At 48.5% G+C, this 17,854-nt stretch overlaps 1 protein-coding gene across 1 annotated transcript in view; it reads left to right on the top strand.

The window, feature by feature from the left end:
• The window catches only part of CFAP54 (cilia and flagella associated protein 54), a 1,075,777-nt gene that overhangs the window by 35,134 nt on the left and 1,022,789 nt on the right, over positions 1 to 17,854 (top strand). Inside the window, exon 3 of the mRNA XM_069229529.1 lies at positions 15,041 to 15,184. Within this exon, the coding sequence (XP_069085630.1) occupies positions 15,041 to 15,184 (144 nt within the window). The remainder of the gene's footprint in view (positions 1 to 15,040; positions 15,185 to 17,854) is intronic.

Raw genomic sequence — 17,854 nt, 5'->3', positions numbered from 1 at the left:
CGGTGCCTGGGGACAGAGATTCTAAGAAACTAGAGGCGCAGTCCAAGAAGATTTTTTCGTCCTGCAGTCTGGCGTTAAAAGCCACTAATGCAACCTGTATCCTGGGGAGGTATATTCATGCTCTGATGGATGACATTTCCTCATCGTTTACGGAGCTTCCCCAGGGTCTTTTGGATCTTGCTTCAAATGCCCAGGCTGCTGCGACCCAGATTATCCAGACGGGACTGGATACCACCGACTCGGTAGCCAGAGCAATGGGCACAACTGTGGTGGCAAGGAGACAGGCCTGGCTCCGTAACTCGGGCTTTTCTGCGGATGTACAGTCCACATTGTTGGATCTCCCGTTTGATGGGGACAAACTGTTTGGGGCCAAGGCTGATTCGGCCTTGGAACGTTTTAAGGAAAGCAGGGCCACGACTAAGTCGTTAGGGCTCCAAGCTCCTTCTGCCACGGCCTCTTCCAGATTTTTCAGGAGGTTTCGTGGATTTGGGCGTGGCTCTTCCTCCTCTTCTTTTCGGGGAAGATATCAGAAACCTGCCTCTTCCCATCCCTATAGATCTTTTAGGGGGAGAGGTAGGGTCCGCACCAGAGGAGCCTCTCAGCAGCACTCTGCCTCTTCCTCATCCTCTGGCGGGGTGCAGCAGGGGAAGCAGCCTTAGGCTTCTGCCATTTCCCACTCACTCCTCTCCTGTAGGGGGAAGATTACAGCATTTTCTCACGAAATGGAAGACTGTTACAACGGACACGTGGGTTTTCAGTATTGTGGGAAAAGGCTACACCCTTCCCTTTCGGGAGTTCCCGCCCCTCATCCCGCCCGCCCTTCTTATTGTTCAGAAGAACACCTCCTGTTGCTAGAACAGGAGGTACAAGTCCTCCTTTCAAAGGGCGCGGTGGAGTTGGTCCCAGAGCAGGAAAGGGGTCGAGGATGTTACTCAAGGTATTTCCTGATTCCCAAGAAGGATGGTCGTTTGAGACCAATTCTGGACCTGAGGATCTTGAATTGGTTCCTCAAGCAGGAAAAGTTCAAGATGCTGACCCTAGCACAGGTGCTTTTGGCGTTGAACAAGGAAGACTGGATGGTGTCTGTCGACTTGCAGGATGCTTACTTTCATATCCCGATACTCAAGTCACACAGGAAGTATCTCCGGTTTGTGGTGGGATCGCAGCTCTATCAGTTTGCGGTCCTTCCGTTTGGTCTTACTTCAGCACCTCGAGTCTTCACGAAGGTGATGTCGGTGGTTGCGGCAGAACTCGGAAAGAAGGGGATAGCAGTATTCCCTTACTTGGACGACTGGTTGATCAAAGCCAAGTCCCCGGAGCTTGTGTCGCATCATCTGCAGTCAACAACCCAGTTGTTGTTCGACCTGGGTTTTTCGGTGAACGAGCCCAAATCTCACCTAGAGCCCTCTCAGCGCCTCCTGTTCATAGGGGCAGTACTGGATACAACATTGGGTCGGGCCTTTCCTCCGCCTCAGCGGATTCAAGATATTCAGGATTTGGTTCCAATGTTTCGAAATGGAGCGGTAGTTCCAGTCCTCAAGGTCCTTCGTCTGCTCGGTCTGTTTGCCTCCTGTATTCTGTTGGTCACGCATGCTCGCTGGCACATGAGGGCTCTTCAGTGGTGCCTCCGAAGGCAGTGGTCTCAGCACAAAGGGGATCTAGAGGGTACTGTCAGGATCTCCAGAGATGCTGCTGTGGATTTGAAGTGGTGGATTGCAAGCAACAATCTTTCACAAGGAAAGCCGTTCCAGCAGTCGCCCCAGTGGCCACAGTCATAACGGATGCTTCCACTCTAGGGTGGGGAGCTCATCTGGGGGATCTGGAGATCAAAGGTCTTTGGTCTCCAGAGGAACAGATGTTTCACATCAATCTGTTAGAGTTACGGGCTGTACGTCTGGCTCTCAAGGCCTTCCTCCCTTCCCTTCGTGGTCAGTCGGTACAGGTCCTAACGGACAATACTACCACGATGTGGTACATAAACAAGCAGGGAGGAGTGGGGTCGTACCTTCTCTGCAGAGAAGCTCTTCGACTATGGTCCTGGGCAAAGGACCATCAGATTTGCTTGATAGCAAACCATCTGGCCGGAGTCTTGAACGTGCGTGCGGACAGTCTCAGTCGCCATTTCTCGGCAGACCACGAGTGGCGTCTCCATCCAGATCAAGTCCGTTTAATCTTCCAGAGGTGGGGGTTTCCTCGGGTAGATCTGTTTGCCACTCGAGAGAACGCGCATTGTCCGTTATTCTGCAGCCTCCAGTATCCGATGCAGGGAGCGTTGGGGGACGCGTTTCAAATAACCTGGTGCGGCCAGTTGCTTTACGCGTTTCCTCCCATACCCTTGATTCCTCGAGTATTGAGGAAGATTCGCCAGGACCGGGCTCTAGTCATCCTAATAGCTCCGGATTGGCCAAGGAGGGTATGGTACTCCGACCTTCTCCAACTCTCAATGTGCCCTCCGCTCCGTCTCCCTTTCAGGGCAGACCTCCTCTCGCAGTCGCAGGGGCAGGTTCTACACCCCAACCTCCAGAGTCTGCACCTACATGCCTGGAGATTGAACGGGGCAACCTGAGTTCCTTCTCTCTCCCGCCTGAGGTAGTGGATGTTATATTAGCGGCCAGGCGACACTCCACTAAATCTATCTACGCTAATAGATGGTCTAAATTTGTTGCGTGGTGTGGAGAGAGGCAGATTGATCCTTTGCATGCTCATCTATCGGACGTTTTGTCTTTTGCTCTGTCTCTAGCGCAGAAAGGTTGTGCAGTGGCTACCATTAAGGGTTATTTATCGGCCTTGTCAGCCTTCATATGTCTTCCAGACCAACCATCTTTATTTAAATCCCCTATTGTTATCGGATTCTTGAAAGGTCTTCTAAATAAATATCCTTCAAAGCCATTCGTTATGCCGCAATGGGATTTGTCCTTGGTCCTGACTTTCCTTATGGGGTCCCCTTTTGAACCTATGCATTCTTGCCCCTTAAGGTATTTGGTTTTAAAAACAGTCTTCCTGATAGCTATAACATCAGCAAGGAGAGTGAGTGAGTTGCAGGCCTTATCAGTAAAGCCCCCTTATACAACTTTTTATGGGGATAAGGTGGTGTTGAGGACCAAGGCTGCTTTCCTCCCGAAGGTTGTTTCACCCTTCCATTTGGCTCAGGCAATTACTTTGTCCACGTTCTATCCTCCGCCTCATCCTTCCAAAGAGGAAGAAAGACTGCAGCGTCTGGACCCAAAGAGAGCGTTGAGCTTCTTTATTGATAGAACAAAGGATTTCAGGCTGGAGGATCAGCTGTTTATTGGATACGTGGGCAAGAGGAGAGGAAAGGCAGTCCACAAGAGAACACTATCCAGGTGGGTTGTTCTTTGCATTAAAATCTGTTACTCTTTGGCAAAGAAGGATCCTCCTGAGGGCATTAGAGCTCATTCCACCAGAGCTAAGTCGGCCACTTCGGCCTTGGCCAGAGGTGTTCCTGTGGTCGACATCTGCAAGGCCGCAACTTGGTCGTCCCTTCACACTTTTGCAAAACATTACTGTTTGGATTCTGAGGTTAGAAGGGACGGCCATTTTGCACGGTCAGTGCTGCAGGATTTCTTGGTTTGACCATTTAGGCACCCACCGCCAGGCGTGGTACTGCTTTGGGACTCTATTCATTAGGTGAGGAATCCACAGGTAGTTGTATCCATCAGAAGAACGAGTTACTTACCTTCGGTAACGACTTTTCTGGTGGATACATTAGCTACCTGTGGATTCCTCACGGTCCCACCCGCCTCCCCGTTGCCTTTCTGGTCTTACCAAGTAATCCTTGAGTACGCTCCTCTTGGTCTTTGAGGGTGCAATAGATGTTGTATATATATTATATTTATATATGTATATATCTTTGTGTATATACTTGATGTGTATATATATTTAAAAAAAAGAGAGAGTTATATATATATATATATATATATATAAAAGATTTACAGTTATTCATTCAATGTTGTGTATTTTTACAATGTAATGGGATGTTGCCTTGCTCTTTCATTGCATTGCCTGGTTGTTCTCATGCACGTAAAAAATGATTGGTACTGACGTCCGCACGTCGTCGAGGACCTCTTATTGCCTGTATGACGTCAGACGGCGTCGCGTGGGCTAGAGTGGCGTCCTCGTCGACGTGCAGAGACTAGTAAGAAGATTTCCGTTGAATGCTGGCGCCATGGGAGTATTCATTAGGTGAGGAATCCACAGGTAGCTAATGTATCCACCAGAAAAGTCGTTACCGAAGGTAAGTAACTCGTTCTTATGGTCCCCAAAAAAGAGGGGCTACGGGCTCCACCTGCACACATCAGTTCAGAAAAGCAGTGCTTATAAATATGCCTGTCATACTTTGTTAGAGGACACAAGGCAGACAGGGGCTACTGATCCCAAATTGTGGTGCATGAGGTTGTTTGGTGCTGGTGTCCTGGAGTCCATCCTGCTACGGCTCTGCAAACGGGCTGCAACTCACTCTTCGGGTAGGGAGGGCAAGCAGTCAAAGGCTTCTCAGGGAGGTACTGTGGGGGACAAGAGCTCAGAATTCAAAAGACAACCAAGAGACTAATCACGCAGTTTTACTAAATACTACACATTCCAAAGGTAGTTCAGTTGCAGGGTTATATACTCCTTGTGGGATCTATTGTGTCCACTTCCTCCCTGCTTGTTTCTATTGATTGGCCCAGGCAAAGATATGGATAGAGCCATTGGCTAGGCACTAGCGCAGATTACTAGTGATTGGCCCGTAGGTCAGTTCAGTTGTCTTTTTGCCCAAGAATTCTCTGCCTTTAAACTTTAGCGACATCAGTTTTCCTGTACTTACATCACAGTCTATCAGGTTGTGCAGACCAACAAAGCATTACATGCTCAGTGACACTGGTGAGTTCCAGGTATGGACTTATACAATCACTGTCTTCACACTCGTGAGCTTTTGCACCAGGGCTGAAGACCACACACAGCAGTCTAGCATGCTTTAGGATTGCAGGTGCTAAGCAATGTTGCTTGGCAGACTTTTCAGTTGCTGTGACCTTTGGGCCAACAAAGGTTGACCTTCATCCTCAGAGGTGGCAGTCTTTGGGGCCAGTGGAAGCAGATGCTCACCTTGGGCAATTGCAGCCCTGGAGGATGATGCAGCAGGCACTCATCTTTGGATGTTCCACCCTGGAGACTGATGCAGTGAGATGTTTACATCTTCAACAGTTCAGCTCTGGAGGCCAGTGGACGTAAATGCTCATCTTCAGCAGATCAGGTGCAGAAGGCTGATGCAGATTATATTGGTTGGGCACCTCTGGTGGCAGTACTAGGCATGACTGGTCACTCAGCCACACAGTGACACCTTGGACTACTTCTTTACATCTTTATGCAGCCTACAGTGGGAACTGCAATGGGAAACTGGAGGACCCTGCAGACTTTAGAAAATTAACTGCTATGTGCCCTCTGAGCAGTCAACCACCTCTGCGTGTCCTATGCACTAGGAATATGCTGGGCATCTCCTCCTGGACAAGCTTCCCTTCTTCAAAGCCAGGAACTCTCTTTCCCTCTCCAATCAAACCAGCAGACTTTTAGGAACTTTGGCAAACACTTGACCTTCTCCAGCAAGTTGTAGACTGCGGGTGATATCCCTTCACCTGTGAGAGGCTGGCTGTAATGCAATCACCAGTGCTGGTTGCACGGCAGTCCTAAAAGGACTATGATTTGCGCTGCTGTTCCTTTACTTGGGGCAAGGACAAAGTGGGGTGGCTTGGATCCCACTTTTATGCACACTTCCTGGGCATAGGATGCAGAGCCACTGTCTCAGGTTTCAGAACTGGTTTTATTTATTTCTATTTGAAATGGCATTTCCAGGATGCTCTATAAAAAATAGCCTTTCTGCTCTGTCTCCATCCTCCCCACTTCAGAGTCCGAGTCTTCACTCTCCAGCCAGAGAAATGTAGGCTTCCATTGGAAGGTGTCCTCATCCTCCATCTTGTGCCATGCTAAACCTGAGGCATCCAAATGGATCCCACTGGCCCTAGTACTCACTCAAAACAAACAAAGCGCTACTACCATATATGTGCTATACATGCACACACACACACAAAACCTCAACATACATACACAGCAGAAGGAACTGGTTTTCCCATAATGGCAGAACTTTATACAAGAGGGGTCAGCAGACCGTGCTCTCACTGACACAGAGAAAATGGTAATTCTATAGCTTCATAAAACATGGTATGCTGTCATCACCTTTTTACGCACCCAACTCAAGGACAATAGTCTGTTGCCTAATAAGAGTGCACCCCTGATGTGCACCTCTGGGTCGCAAGACAGGTCTTGGACATCTCATTGGCTGGACAACACTATGGGGGTCATTCCTACCCTGGCGGTCCGAGACCGCCAGGGTAGGGGACGGAGGAAGCACCGCCAACAGGCTGGCGGTGCTTCTGGGGCTATTCTGACCGCGGCGGTAAAGCTGCGGTCAGAAAAGGGAAGCCGGCGGTTTCCCGCCGGCTTCCCGCCGGCTTCCCGCTGCCCCTGTGAATCCACCACGGCGGCGCTGCAAGCAGCGCCACCATGGGGATTCCGACCCCCATCCCGCCAGCCTGGTTCTGGCGGTTTTCACCGCCAGAACCTGGCTGGCGGGAACGGGTGTTGTGGGGCCCCTGGGGGACCCTGCAGTGCCCATGCCACTGGCATGGGCACTGCAGGGGCCCCCTAACAGGGCCCCACATTGATTTTCAGTGTCTGCTTGGCAGACACTGAAAATCGCGACGGGTGCAACTGCACCCGTCGCACACCAGCAACTCCGCCGGCTCCATTCGGAGCCGGCTTCCTCGTTGCTGGTGCTTTCCCGCTGGGCGGGCGGGCGTGCGGCCTTTTCGCGGTCGCCCACTAGCCCAGCTGGAAAGACAGAATGACCGCCGCGGTCTTTTGACCGCAGTACGGTCTTCTGGCGGTTCCCGCGCCGCCCGCCAAAGTAGGAATGACCGCCTATGTCTCTACATACATGCTAGGTTAGCTTGATGTCAATGCCAAAATAAGTCAGGGTACCAATTTCACGTGCAGTTGGGCACTTAGAGTAGGGGTACACACCATGTGCACCCACAGTGTCAATTCCTACTTACACATTTAGGTCCAGGCAGACAGTAATTTTATGTAGGGACAGGACTGGCTTTAGTGCTGGTGGTAATTACTGCGACAATCTTTTTTGGAGCCCCGTCCATGACCTCAATCTCGATTGATTGAATAATTACCACTCTCCAACAATGCCCCTCATCTCTCCATAACCCTGTATCACATGCATTTAATTTGTTTTATAGCGCTACTCATACCAGTGAAAGGTGTCAGAGCACTTTACATCACACAAACATTTCAAAGAGACAATGAATCATACATAAGTAAATCAGTCCATAGGACATGTTACATAAGAAATGAGGAATGCGAGGTGTAAGAATGACATCATCATACAAGTAGGCAGTATATTTTAAGTGTTTGGTTTAGAGAAGCACAAACTCAAGATTTAAAACATAACAAAATGGTTAGAGTTGGATTTACTAATAACTTTGTACTTCTACCCAAACAAACCCTTTTTAGCGACATTAGGAAAACATAACGTTCTAACCTACACTGTGCAGTTTGCATGCAACTCTAATGAAAGTTCTTCAGTCACTGTGCTATATTAGGATTGTGACTTACAAACTGCGAGTAACAAACTTATCTCTGTGACAAAAGCAGTAACATACTGAGCTTTCCATGTAAAATACGGTTTTGTAATTGGCATGGTACACCTTCTTTGCAGCAGGTATATTAACCCTCTGCAATACTTTGATGAGTCAAAACCGCCACTAAACAAAACTAGATCTCTCTCCGGCAGGAACATTAATGACCAGAGTTATCTTAACACTTTTTTGTTGCCTGAAAACTGATTGACACACAAGGAATTCTACAGCAGGTGCTTTTAAACCCATAAGTTATTTCTAAACGCAGCCCCCCCCCCCAAGCTCAGGGCCAGGTGTGGCTGCACCAGTCGCACTACCCTAAAGCCTGCTGTAAGTGGGGACCTGAGTAGGCAGGAGGTTGGGAACAGTGAGGGACTGAGTGCAATGTTTTCCCTGCAGGGTGACAAAAGCACCTTTGCACCCCATCAGAAAAATTAGGAATGAGGCAGCCAAAGCCTCATGTAAAAAGTTTTTCTCCATCCAGGATTACTGCCTGGAAATATTTGATGTTGTTCGCCAACACTAAACTCTCTGTGGAACACCTTACCCACCATGAATCAGAAGGAACAAAACTCCATCCATTCACTTTGCTACACCTAATTCAGAATTGGGGCTTTAGTATTTTGGAAGACTGGACAGCAACTCTAAACAAATTTTGGGCTTAGGCTTCTCTGACATATGATATAGGTAATTTGAAGCTATGCCATTAGATGTTGTAAAGTGCTCACTGTAGAATATGTAATAAAAGTTGCCTTGTGTTGAACCTGGCCCTTATTGCAGGGTCATCCCCAATCTTTTTTCCTCCTTCCTCTTATTTTTTCTGACCACTTTTTCTTGACTTTAGGTCTCTGGGCACTTTACCACTGCTAAACAGTGCTAAAGTACATATGCTCTCTGTGTAAATTGTAATGTTGATTGGTTTATCCAGAATTGACATATATTTGATTTACAAGTAAGTCCCTGGTAAAGTGCACCACAGGTGCCATGGGCCTGTAAATCAAATGCTACAAGTGAGCCTGCAGCAGTGGTTGTGCCACCCACATTAGTAGTCCTGTAAACATGGCTCAGACCTGCCACTGCAGTGTCTGTGTGTGCAGTTTTAAACTGACCATTCGACTTTCGACCTTCCCTTTTACTACATGTCAGGCACCCCTAAGGTGGGCCCTAGGTAGCCTCGGGGCAGGGTGCAGTGTATGTTTAAGGTAGGACATATACTAGTGTGTGTTATATGTCCTAACAGTGAAATACTGCCAAATTCGATTTTCACTGTGCAAGGCCTATCTCTCTCATAGGTTTACATGGGTGCTGTCTTTAAATATCCTTAAAGCGCAGATTCCCCTTGCGAGCAGATAAAAATGTGTAGTTTAGGGTCTCTAAACTCACAATTTAAACATAAATAATTTATTGAAGTTGGTTTTTAAATTGTCTGTTTGAAAATGCCACTTTTAGAAAGTAGGCATTTTCTTGCTTAAACCATTTGTGGACTGTCTGTCTGGGTCAGTTTGACAGTTGGGCTGTTTTGCTCCTCTCTAGACAGTGACACAAAGGGGGTGGGGTGTAGCCTGCATATCCTGATGAGCCATCTGAGCTAGAGGGCAGGGAGGAGTTGTCATTCACACCTGAAAGGACTGTGTCTGCCCTCACACAATGCAGTCTTTGACCCCCTGGTGTGTGTCTGGGGCCTGGCCTGGACAAGGAAGGATCTGTCAAACATTTGAGACTTTGCTTTGAAGTTTGAAAACTTTAAAGGGGTATAAGAGGAAGCCCCAAAACCCCAGATTTTTAGAATCTTTCTGGAATCAGGCGGAACCTCTGCCAAGGAAAAGAGCTGAAGAGCTGGAGGAGGAGTACTGTCACTTTACTGTGCTGCTTTGCTGGATTGGCCTGCCGTTGCTGCTTCTACCTGAAAAGAGTACAAAAGGTGAACTTTGCTGTGTGTCCTGCTTGAGAAAGTTCTCCAAGGGCTTGGAGTAGAGCTTGCTTCCTGTTGGAAGTCTCAGGGACACCCAAAACTTCAGTTTCCTCGACCTGCAGCACTGGGAACTGTGTGTTTTCTGCTCTTTAAGAGGAGAAACCACTGCAACACCGCCAATGACGCTGCTGGCTTGCACTGTGACCTGCCGCCGCCGCACAGAGTCGCATTGCCCCGCTTCACCGCTACCCTGGTCTCACTGACGCTGTCATCAGATGACTTCACCAAGCCGCTGCTCACACCGTGACCTGTGGGCCCCGCACTCCGGCATCGCCTGCTCAGACCGTAGCCTGGGCCTCCCTGCCGCTGCCGCTCCTGCTGATACCAGTGCCGCTGCCTGCACCGTGGCCTGTGAACACTGCTCATGAGGAGCACAAAGCACCGCCCCGTCCCGCACCGCAGCCCCAGTCCACCATCGCCAGCACCATCAACTCCAGTGTTGTCACCAGGCATCCCTGCCTGCACAATGGCCTGTGGACATTGCTCGTGAGGGTCACGAAGCACCGTCCGTCCCGCACCGCTGGCTTGGGCCTACCGACGACAGCACTTTCACAACTACAGCGCCGCTGCCTGCACTGTGACCTGTGGGCACCGCACATCGCATCATCCCGCTTCGCACCGCAGCCCCGACACCATCCATGCCAGCGCTCCTGACTTCATCAGCCTGGAGTTTGATCTGCAACGCGTGTGACTTCAAGGGCCCGACATCTCCTGCACCGACTCTGGAACCGACACCGCGACGTCAGCGATGGTGCTCTCCGAAGTTGGCCCACGATGCTGCGGCCGGCCTTAACTGTTGATTTTTTTTATCACGACGCCGTGATAGCCCCAGGTGGAGCTATTGACTTCAAGGAACTGTATTTTTAAGATAAATCTTACAAAATTCATATCTTTAGCATGGTATGATGGATTGTTCTTGTTTTGGTCTTGTTTTACACGGATAAATATTGGCTATTTTTCTTAAACTGGTGTGGTGTCTTTTTGTAGTGTTTTCACTGGATTCCTGTGTGTTATGTGCAAATGCTTTACACGTGGCATCTGAGATAAGCCTGATTGCTCGTGCCAAGCTACCAACGGAATGAGCAAGGGTTTTCTGAGCAGGTATTTCCCTTATGCTGACTAGAGTGAGGGTCCCTGCTTGGACAGGTTGCAAACCAACTGCCAACTAAAGACCACATTTCTAACATTGGTTGTCAGCGGTGAGGATAGGACTTGCATTTGCACTTGACCCACAGTTCTTGGTGTACAGAACTACCATATCGCAGACCACTACGTACCACATACTGTGTTTTCCTTTTTGTACTCTGGTGTCCTTCTAGAGATATTGTGGTATTTTTGGACTCTGGTTTTTGGTTGTGAGGCTTTTGCAGAATGGAAGTCAACTTTTGGCACCTGGAGTACTACACGTTGAGGGAGCTAAAGGTTTTCTGCAAGGAAAGGGGGCTGGCTGTGAAGAGAAGGTCTCCAAGGTGGGTCTTTGAGTCAGGCCTGTTTCAGTATGAGATGAAACGCTGGGAAGAAGCCATACCAGATTGTTTTGAGGAGGAGGACTACTCTGATGAGGAGGGCAGTGGCCCTGAGAGGGACCCAGAGAGAGGGGAATGGTTCGTAGCTCAGGAGCAGTGGATGAGAGAGCTGGACGAACAGCTTCAGAGAGATGAGGCAAAGAGAGTCTTAGCCAAAGAAATATAATTGTGTGCAGCTCAGGAACTGAGCTGTGAAGAGCTGAAGCTGGAAGCTATGATGGCTGAGTCAAGTTCAGATGGTGGCAGCAAAAGTGTTATATCCAGGACTGATGAAGAAGTGCACATGCCCAGAGACTTGGTCCCCGACTTGAAGGAGGAGGTTAACACGCACCAGGAGGTTCAGGAGTATAAGGTAGGTCCAGTGATGCGCAGGGTCCCTGAGGTGGATTGGGGAACTGGCCTAGGGAGTCATATTCCTAGTGGTGGGAGGGACACTCTACTGGCTCTAGGTGAGAGTGACTGACAGGGAGAGGGGTTCCCCCCCAGGTAGAGGTCCTGGTTGTGGAGTGTGGAGATATCCCAGAAGAGTGTGGGTTGAGTGTCAGGGACAGTAAGGTACTGTTGCACCAGTGTCAGAAGAGTGGTGTGGGGGTACTTTTTCAAGGCTGAGCCACTGGATGTTTGGGTGAAGGGTAGTTTGGTTAATTCATGTGAGGGACTGTGTGATGTAATTGCTGGAGAGCATATGTCCAGTCCTTGTTTTCCAGAGCTATGGCAACACCTGGTAGAGTGTGAGTTCTCTGACCCCGGGGAGCGTACGCTGGAGGCAGACCTCTGGGTGAGTACCAGAGAGTCTGAAGAGGCATTTCGGGGTGCTCCTGAGGGGAGTGGTCTAGGTGTTTCCCAACAAGGTGAGGTGGGAAAGGATTGCAGTGTCCCTGGTAGGTCCTAGTGTAGTGGGATGGGTGAGGGATCCCATGTCTTCTCAGAGGAGAGGGAATGGGGGTGGGCTGAGGCCCAGGGTGCCCGAGATCCAGTCCCAGGTCCTGGAGGGTTCCATGAGGGAACGCCAGGAGGGGAGCCTAGCCTGTACTGTAGGGCCATCTGCTGAGAAACCACAGCGCCGCCGCCAGTGGCGCTGCTGGCCTGCATCGTGACCTGCCGACGCCGCATGGAGTCGCAGTGCCCTGCTTCGCACTGCGACCCTGGTCTCACCGATGCTGTCATCACATGACTTCACCGAGCCGCTGCTCGCACCGCAACCTGTGGGCACCACAATCCGGAATCGCCTGCTCACACCGCAGCCTAGGCCTCCCCGACGCTGCCGCTCCTGCTGATACCGGTGCCGCCTCCTACACCGTGGCCTGTGGACACCGCTTGTGAGGAGCACAAAGCACCATCCCGCACCGCAGCCCCCGTCCTCTGATGCCAGCACTACCGACTCCAGTGTCGTCACCAGGCATCCCTGCCTGCACTGTGGCCACTGCCTATGAGGGTCACAAAGCAGCATCCCGTTCTGCACCACTGGCTTGGGCCTACCGGCGACAGTGCTTCTGCAATGACGATGATGCTGCCTGCATTGTGACCTGTGGACACCGGACGTTGCACCGCCCCGCTTCACACCACAGCCCTGGTCTCACCGACGCCGCTGTACGCAGTCACCGAGCCACTGCCGGCACCGTGACCTGGGGGCACCGCACGTCGCATCGTCCCGCTTCGCACCACAGCCCCGACACCATCCACGCCAGCACTCCTGACTTCATCAGCCTGGAGTTCGATCTGCAATGTGTGTGACTTCAAGGGCCCGACGACTCCTGCACTGACTCTGGAACCGACACCGCGGTGTCGGCGATACCACTCTCTGAAGCTCACCGCGAGGACCGCGACACCCTACAAATCCAACGTACTGTTTTTGGGTCTTCCCGACACCGTAGCTGGCCTGCGACGCCGCGGCCAGCCTGAACTGTTGGTTTTGTTGATCATGATGCTGTGATAACCCCTGGTGGAGCTATCTACTTCAAGGAACTGTATTTTTAAGATAAATCTTAAAAAATTCATATCTTTAGCATTGTATGTTGGATTGTTCTTATTTTGGTCTTGTTTTACACAGATAAGTATTGGCTATTTTTTCGAAAACTGGTGTGGTGTCCTTTTGTAGTGCTTTTACTGTATTACTGTGTGTTATGTGCAAATGCTTTACACATTGCTTCTCAGATACGCCTGACTGCTCGTGCCGAGCTACCAAGGGGGTAGGCAGCGGTTATCTGAGCAGGTAACTCCCTTATCCTGACTAGAGTGAGGGTCCCTACTTGGAGAGGGTGCAAACTGACTGCCAACTAGAGACCCCATTTTTAACACCTACCTCTGATGTGATCTGTAATTATTTTGCAAAAGCAAAGCCTTGATTCTCTTTTTAAAAAGATGCTGAAATTAATACCTGAGACCGTATTTCACAAATGTGTATTTGTGCTTGGTAGTTTTGCACCGACATTTGTACTGAATGGCCAGTGCAAAAACAACACATAGCAAAAGCCATTGTTGTACTTGCTCTGTGGTCAGAATACTTCTGTAGAATTGCCTTTAATTAATAAAAAATAATGCAAATTAGCTCTTTGTGTTTCTTAAGATGGATAATTACCACCTTCTGATTTTAAATGCTTCTTCCTCCATTGTTGGTGCAAGTTTATTTCTGAATCCTTTGCACTTCTTTGTGACAAAGAGTAGCGCCAATTGGTTTCTACATTCATATCTTCTAATATTCGATAATTAAACATCCTCATTATAAAGAAGTGCATTATGCTGTGTTGACGACTGGTTAACTGGTATATCTACATCGGTATGAGAAACTTCCTAGGGGAAAATTTGATGTACAGATTATGTTGTCTGCATACAAGTGTGACACCTGTACGTGGAATATACGTCCAGTAGAGAAAATGCTAATTCTACTGCTTGACATTAAATTTCAACTGAAACCAGCTAGTAGATACAACTAACCAATTTGTAAGACTCGACTACAGTTACCTGTACTTTTCTGTATAGTGATGCCCTATATTTCCAAAATCCCATAGCCAGCAACTGATCTCAGTGCAAACCATCTTATCTTGTCAGTCATTCTATCCAAAAGGATCTGCAACAAAGATCACTGTTGGGCACCTCACACATTGACCAGCACAGCTCTAATGGCTTATAGCACATGATCTGGCGATTTATTTAGTAGTTTTGTGTGTTAGTAGTTTTGTGTGGCACTGAATTGTGACAGAAAAACACTTCTTGGTGATGTTTAAGTGTATAGAGAGAGTTCTTGTTGTTGACAACCTCTGTCCTGTTGGCTGACGTTTTGTGTATGGAAGCATAGTTTCTCCCTCTTCTGAGGTCAGCATACAGGGAGATAGTCCTGACTGTTGATGTTACATAGATCATTAGTCCAGTGTAACTCTTTGGAGATTACTGATTGAGGCATAATGACCACAGCGATTGCAGTCAGTTCTTGGAGGTCACTGATTGAAGCTTGATGACCACAGCAAGTGAGAATTTATTGGTTTGAGAAATGCAGGTTGTAGATTGATCAACTGCAATATGAATATTAGTTATTCCCCCATTCCTCCTTCTATAGTGCTAAGCATTAACAAAACTCTCAGGTGTAATATGTGCGTGGCACAGAAACTGGTTTGATAACAGATAAACAGAAAGAGAAGCAATGGTAAATATCAAGAACTGTTTATGAAGATGCAGGCTATGCTTCCACTAGAGTTCAATCTTCCTCCATGCTTAGTTTTTTGTGCACCACTGCTTGTCGTATAAAGCTGTCTTTGACCAACACATTTCTCTGTGTCCCTGTGTTTCACTACTTGAAGCATTTCGTATTGTTGAGCGGTGTTTAATCATAAAGCATTTGTCCTCAGGAATACAGGTTGGCCCTTTTGCAGTGTTACAGTCGCTACCTGCAGCAGTTTACTTCGGCAAATATTGAAGAGCTCACAGACGTCAACCAGTTTAAGTCAACATTTTTTCCAAATGGAATGGAGGATACAAAACCTATTCCAACGGTAGGAATCACGTCTTCACTGACTTGTCAGAATATAAATGTTTGCCAAAATGTACAGCTAACGTCACAGTGTGAAATTAATGCAGCTGACATTTCCTGAACTATTTTGGTAAGGTATATTATTAAAAGGGACTTGTAAGTATAGTTAAGCAGCTTAAGGGTACCTTTTGACCCTCTAATGTCCATGTGTTGTTATCCTTGTCACAACTGCATATTTTTAATTGAATTCTTTTATGTTCCAGCTAGCAATTATTTTTATGAACATTTTCCATTCACACTGAAAGGTTGATGTGCTATTTCGTTGTTACAAATTGTTTCTTGAAAGACATCCCTTTCTCTATCGGGTCTTACCCAATCCTTCTCCAGTTTACGAAAACGCTGACTACAGACCTCGTTAAGGAACACTATTCCATGATAAATTACCAGTACACTTCCACTCTTAGAGGTCAGCTGCCCCCCAATCAGCCGGACTGCATTTTTGCCTTTGATCTATACATACTTGGAATTATATATATATTTTTTTAAACCACCATGTTTTCATTAACATACGAAATGTATTACACGCTTACATTGCTAAAGGAAAAATACTATTTGTAGAAAACTGTTTTTAATGCTCAAACGTTCAATTAGTTAATTAGGTTTTTATAAAAGTAATACCAAAGAAACAAGACCATGTCCACTCCTAAGGGAAATGCCCAGTATTGATATGAGCGATGTGCTGAGTTTGCTGAGGTCACTGCACCTAAATTGTTTTTTCCAAGACTAGTACAACCCAGTCTTATTCTTCAGGGAAAACTGCATGCGGTTCTTGAACAGCAACACCAAACCAGAAATACAACCTATAAACAGGACCAATTCTCACTATTTTTCAATTAAAAACGTTAGTTATTAAAATAATACAGAAATTTGTAATTGGCATGATTTTCAAATCAAGGCTGGTCTTTGGAATTCAAAAATGTAAAAAAACACACATGCAAACGAGCTGTGGCTATAATATTCCAAAACAACCTCTTGGCAACTGCAATTCTATATTCCAAAAGTGGAATGCGAACCACGAATGGACCCCAAACCTATGTGACCTTGTAGAGGGTCGCTGGGACTATTAGAAAATAGTGAGAGTTAGAGAAATAACCCTCCCCAAGACCCTGAAAAGTGAGTGCAAAGTGCACTAAAGTTCCCCTAAGGACAAAGAAGTCGTGTTAGAGGAATAATGCAGGAAAGACACAAACCAGCAATGCAACAACTGTGGATTTCCAATCTAGGGTACCTGTGGAACAAGGGGACCAAGTCCAAAAGTCACAAGCAAGTCGGAGATGGGCAGATGCCCAGGAAATGCCAGCTGCGGGTGCAAAGAAGCTTCTACTGAACAGAAGAAGCTGCGGTTTCTGCAGGAACAAAAAGGGCTAGAGACTTCCCCTTTGGTGGACGGATCCCTCTCGCAGTGTAGAGTCGTGCAGAAGTATTTTCCCGCCGAAAGGACGCCAACAAGCCTTGCTAGCTGCAAATCGTGCGGTTGGCGTTTTTGGACGCTGCTGAGGCCCAGGAGGGACCAGGAGGTCGCAAATTGGACCAGCAGAGAGAGGGGACGTCGAGCAAGACAAGGAGCCCTCTCTGAAGCAGGTAGCACCCGGAGAAGTGCCAGAAATAGGCACTACGAGGATGCGTGAAACGGTGCTCGCCGAAGTTGCACAAAGGAGTCCCACGTCGCCGGAGACCAACTTAGAAAGTCGTGCAATGCAGGTTAGAGTGCCGTGGACCCAGGCTTGGCTGTGCACAAAGGATTTCCGCCGGAAGTGCACAGGGGCCGGAGTAGCTGCAAAAGTCGCTGTTCCCAGCAATGCAGCCCAGCGAGGTGAGGCAAGGACTTACCTCCACCAAACTTGGACTGAAGAGTCACTGGACTGTGGGGGTCACTTGGACAGAGTCGCTGGATTCGAGGGACCTCGCTCGTCGTGCTGAGAGGAGACCCAAGGGACCGGTAATGCAGCTTTTTGGTGCCTGCGGTTGCAGGGGGAAGATTCCGTCGACCCACAGGAGATTTCTTCGGCGCTTCTGGTGCAGAGAGGAGGCAGACTACCCCTACAGCATGCACAAGCAGGAAAACAGTCGAGAAGGTGGCAGGATCAGCGTTACAGAGTTGCAGTAGTCGTCTTTGCTACTATGTTGCAGTTTTGCAGGCTTCCAGCGCGGTCAGCAGTCGATTCCTTATCAGAAGGTGAAGAGAGAGATGCAGAGGAACTCGGCTGAGCTCTTGCATTCGTTATCTAAAGTTTCCCCAGAGACAGAGACCCTAAATAGCCAGAAAAGAGGGTTTGGCTACTTAGGAGAGAGGATAGGCTACTAACACCTGAAGGAGCCTATCAGAAGGAGTCTCTGACGTCACCTGGTGGCACTGGCCACTCAGAGCAGTCCAGTGTGCCAGCAGCACCTCTGTTTCCAAGATGGCAGAGGTCTGGAGCACACTGGAGGAGCTCTGGACACCTCCCAGGGGAGGTGCAGGTCAGGGGAGTGGTCACTCCCCTTTCCTTTGTCCAGTTTCGCGCCAGAGCAGGGCTAAGGGGTCCCCTGAACCGGTGTAGACTGGCTTATGCAGAATTGGGCACCTCTGTGCCCAACAAAGCATTTCCAGAGGCTGGGGGAGGCTACTCCTCCCCTGCCTTCACACCATTTT

Source organism: Pleurodeles waltl, chromosome 4_1 (genome assembly GCF_031143425.1).
Source record: "Pleurodeles waltl isolate 20211129_DDA chromosome 4_1, aPleWal1.hap1.20221129, whole genome shotgun sequence".
Classification (NCBI taxonomy): domain Eukaryota; kingdom Metazoa; phylum Chordata; class Amphibia; order Caudata; family Salamandridae; genus Pleurodeles; species Pleurodeles waltl.
Note: the sequence above shows the minus strand (reverse complement) of the source record. Positions and strands in the feature narration are given on the sequence as shown.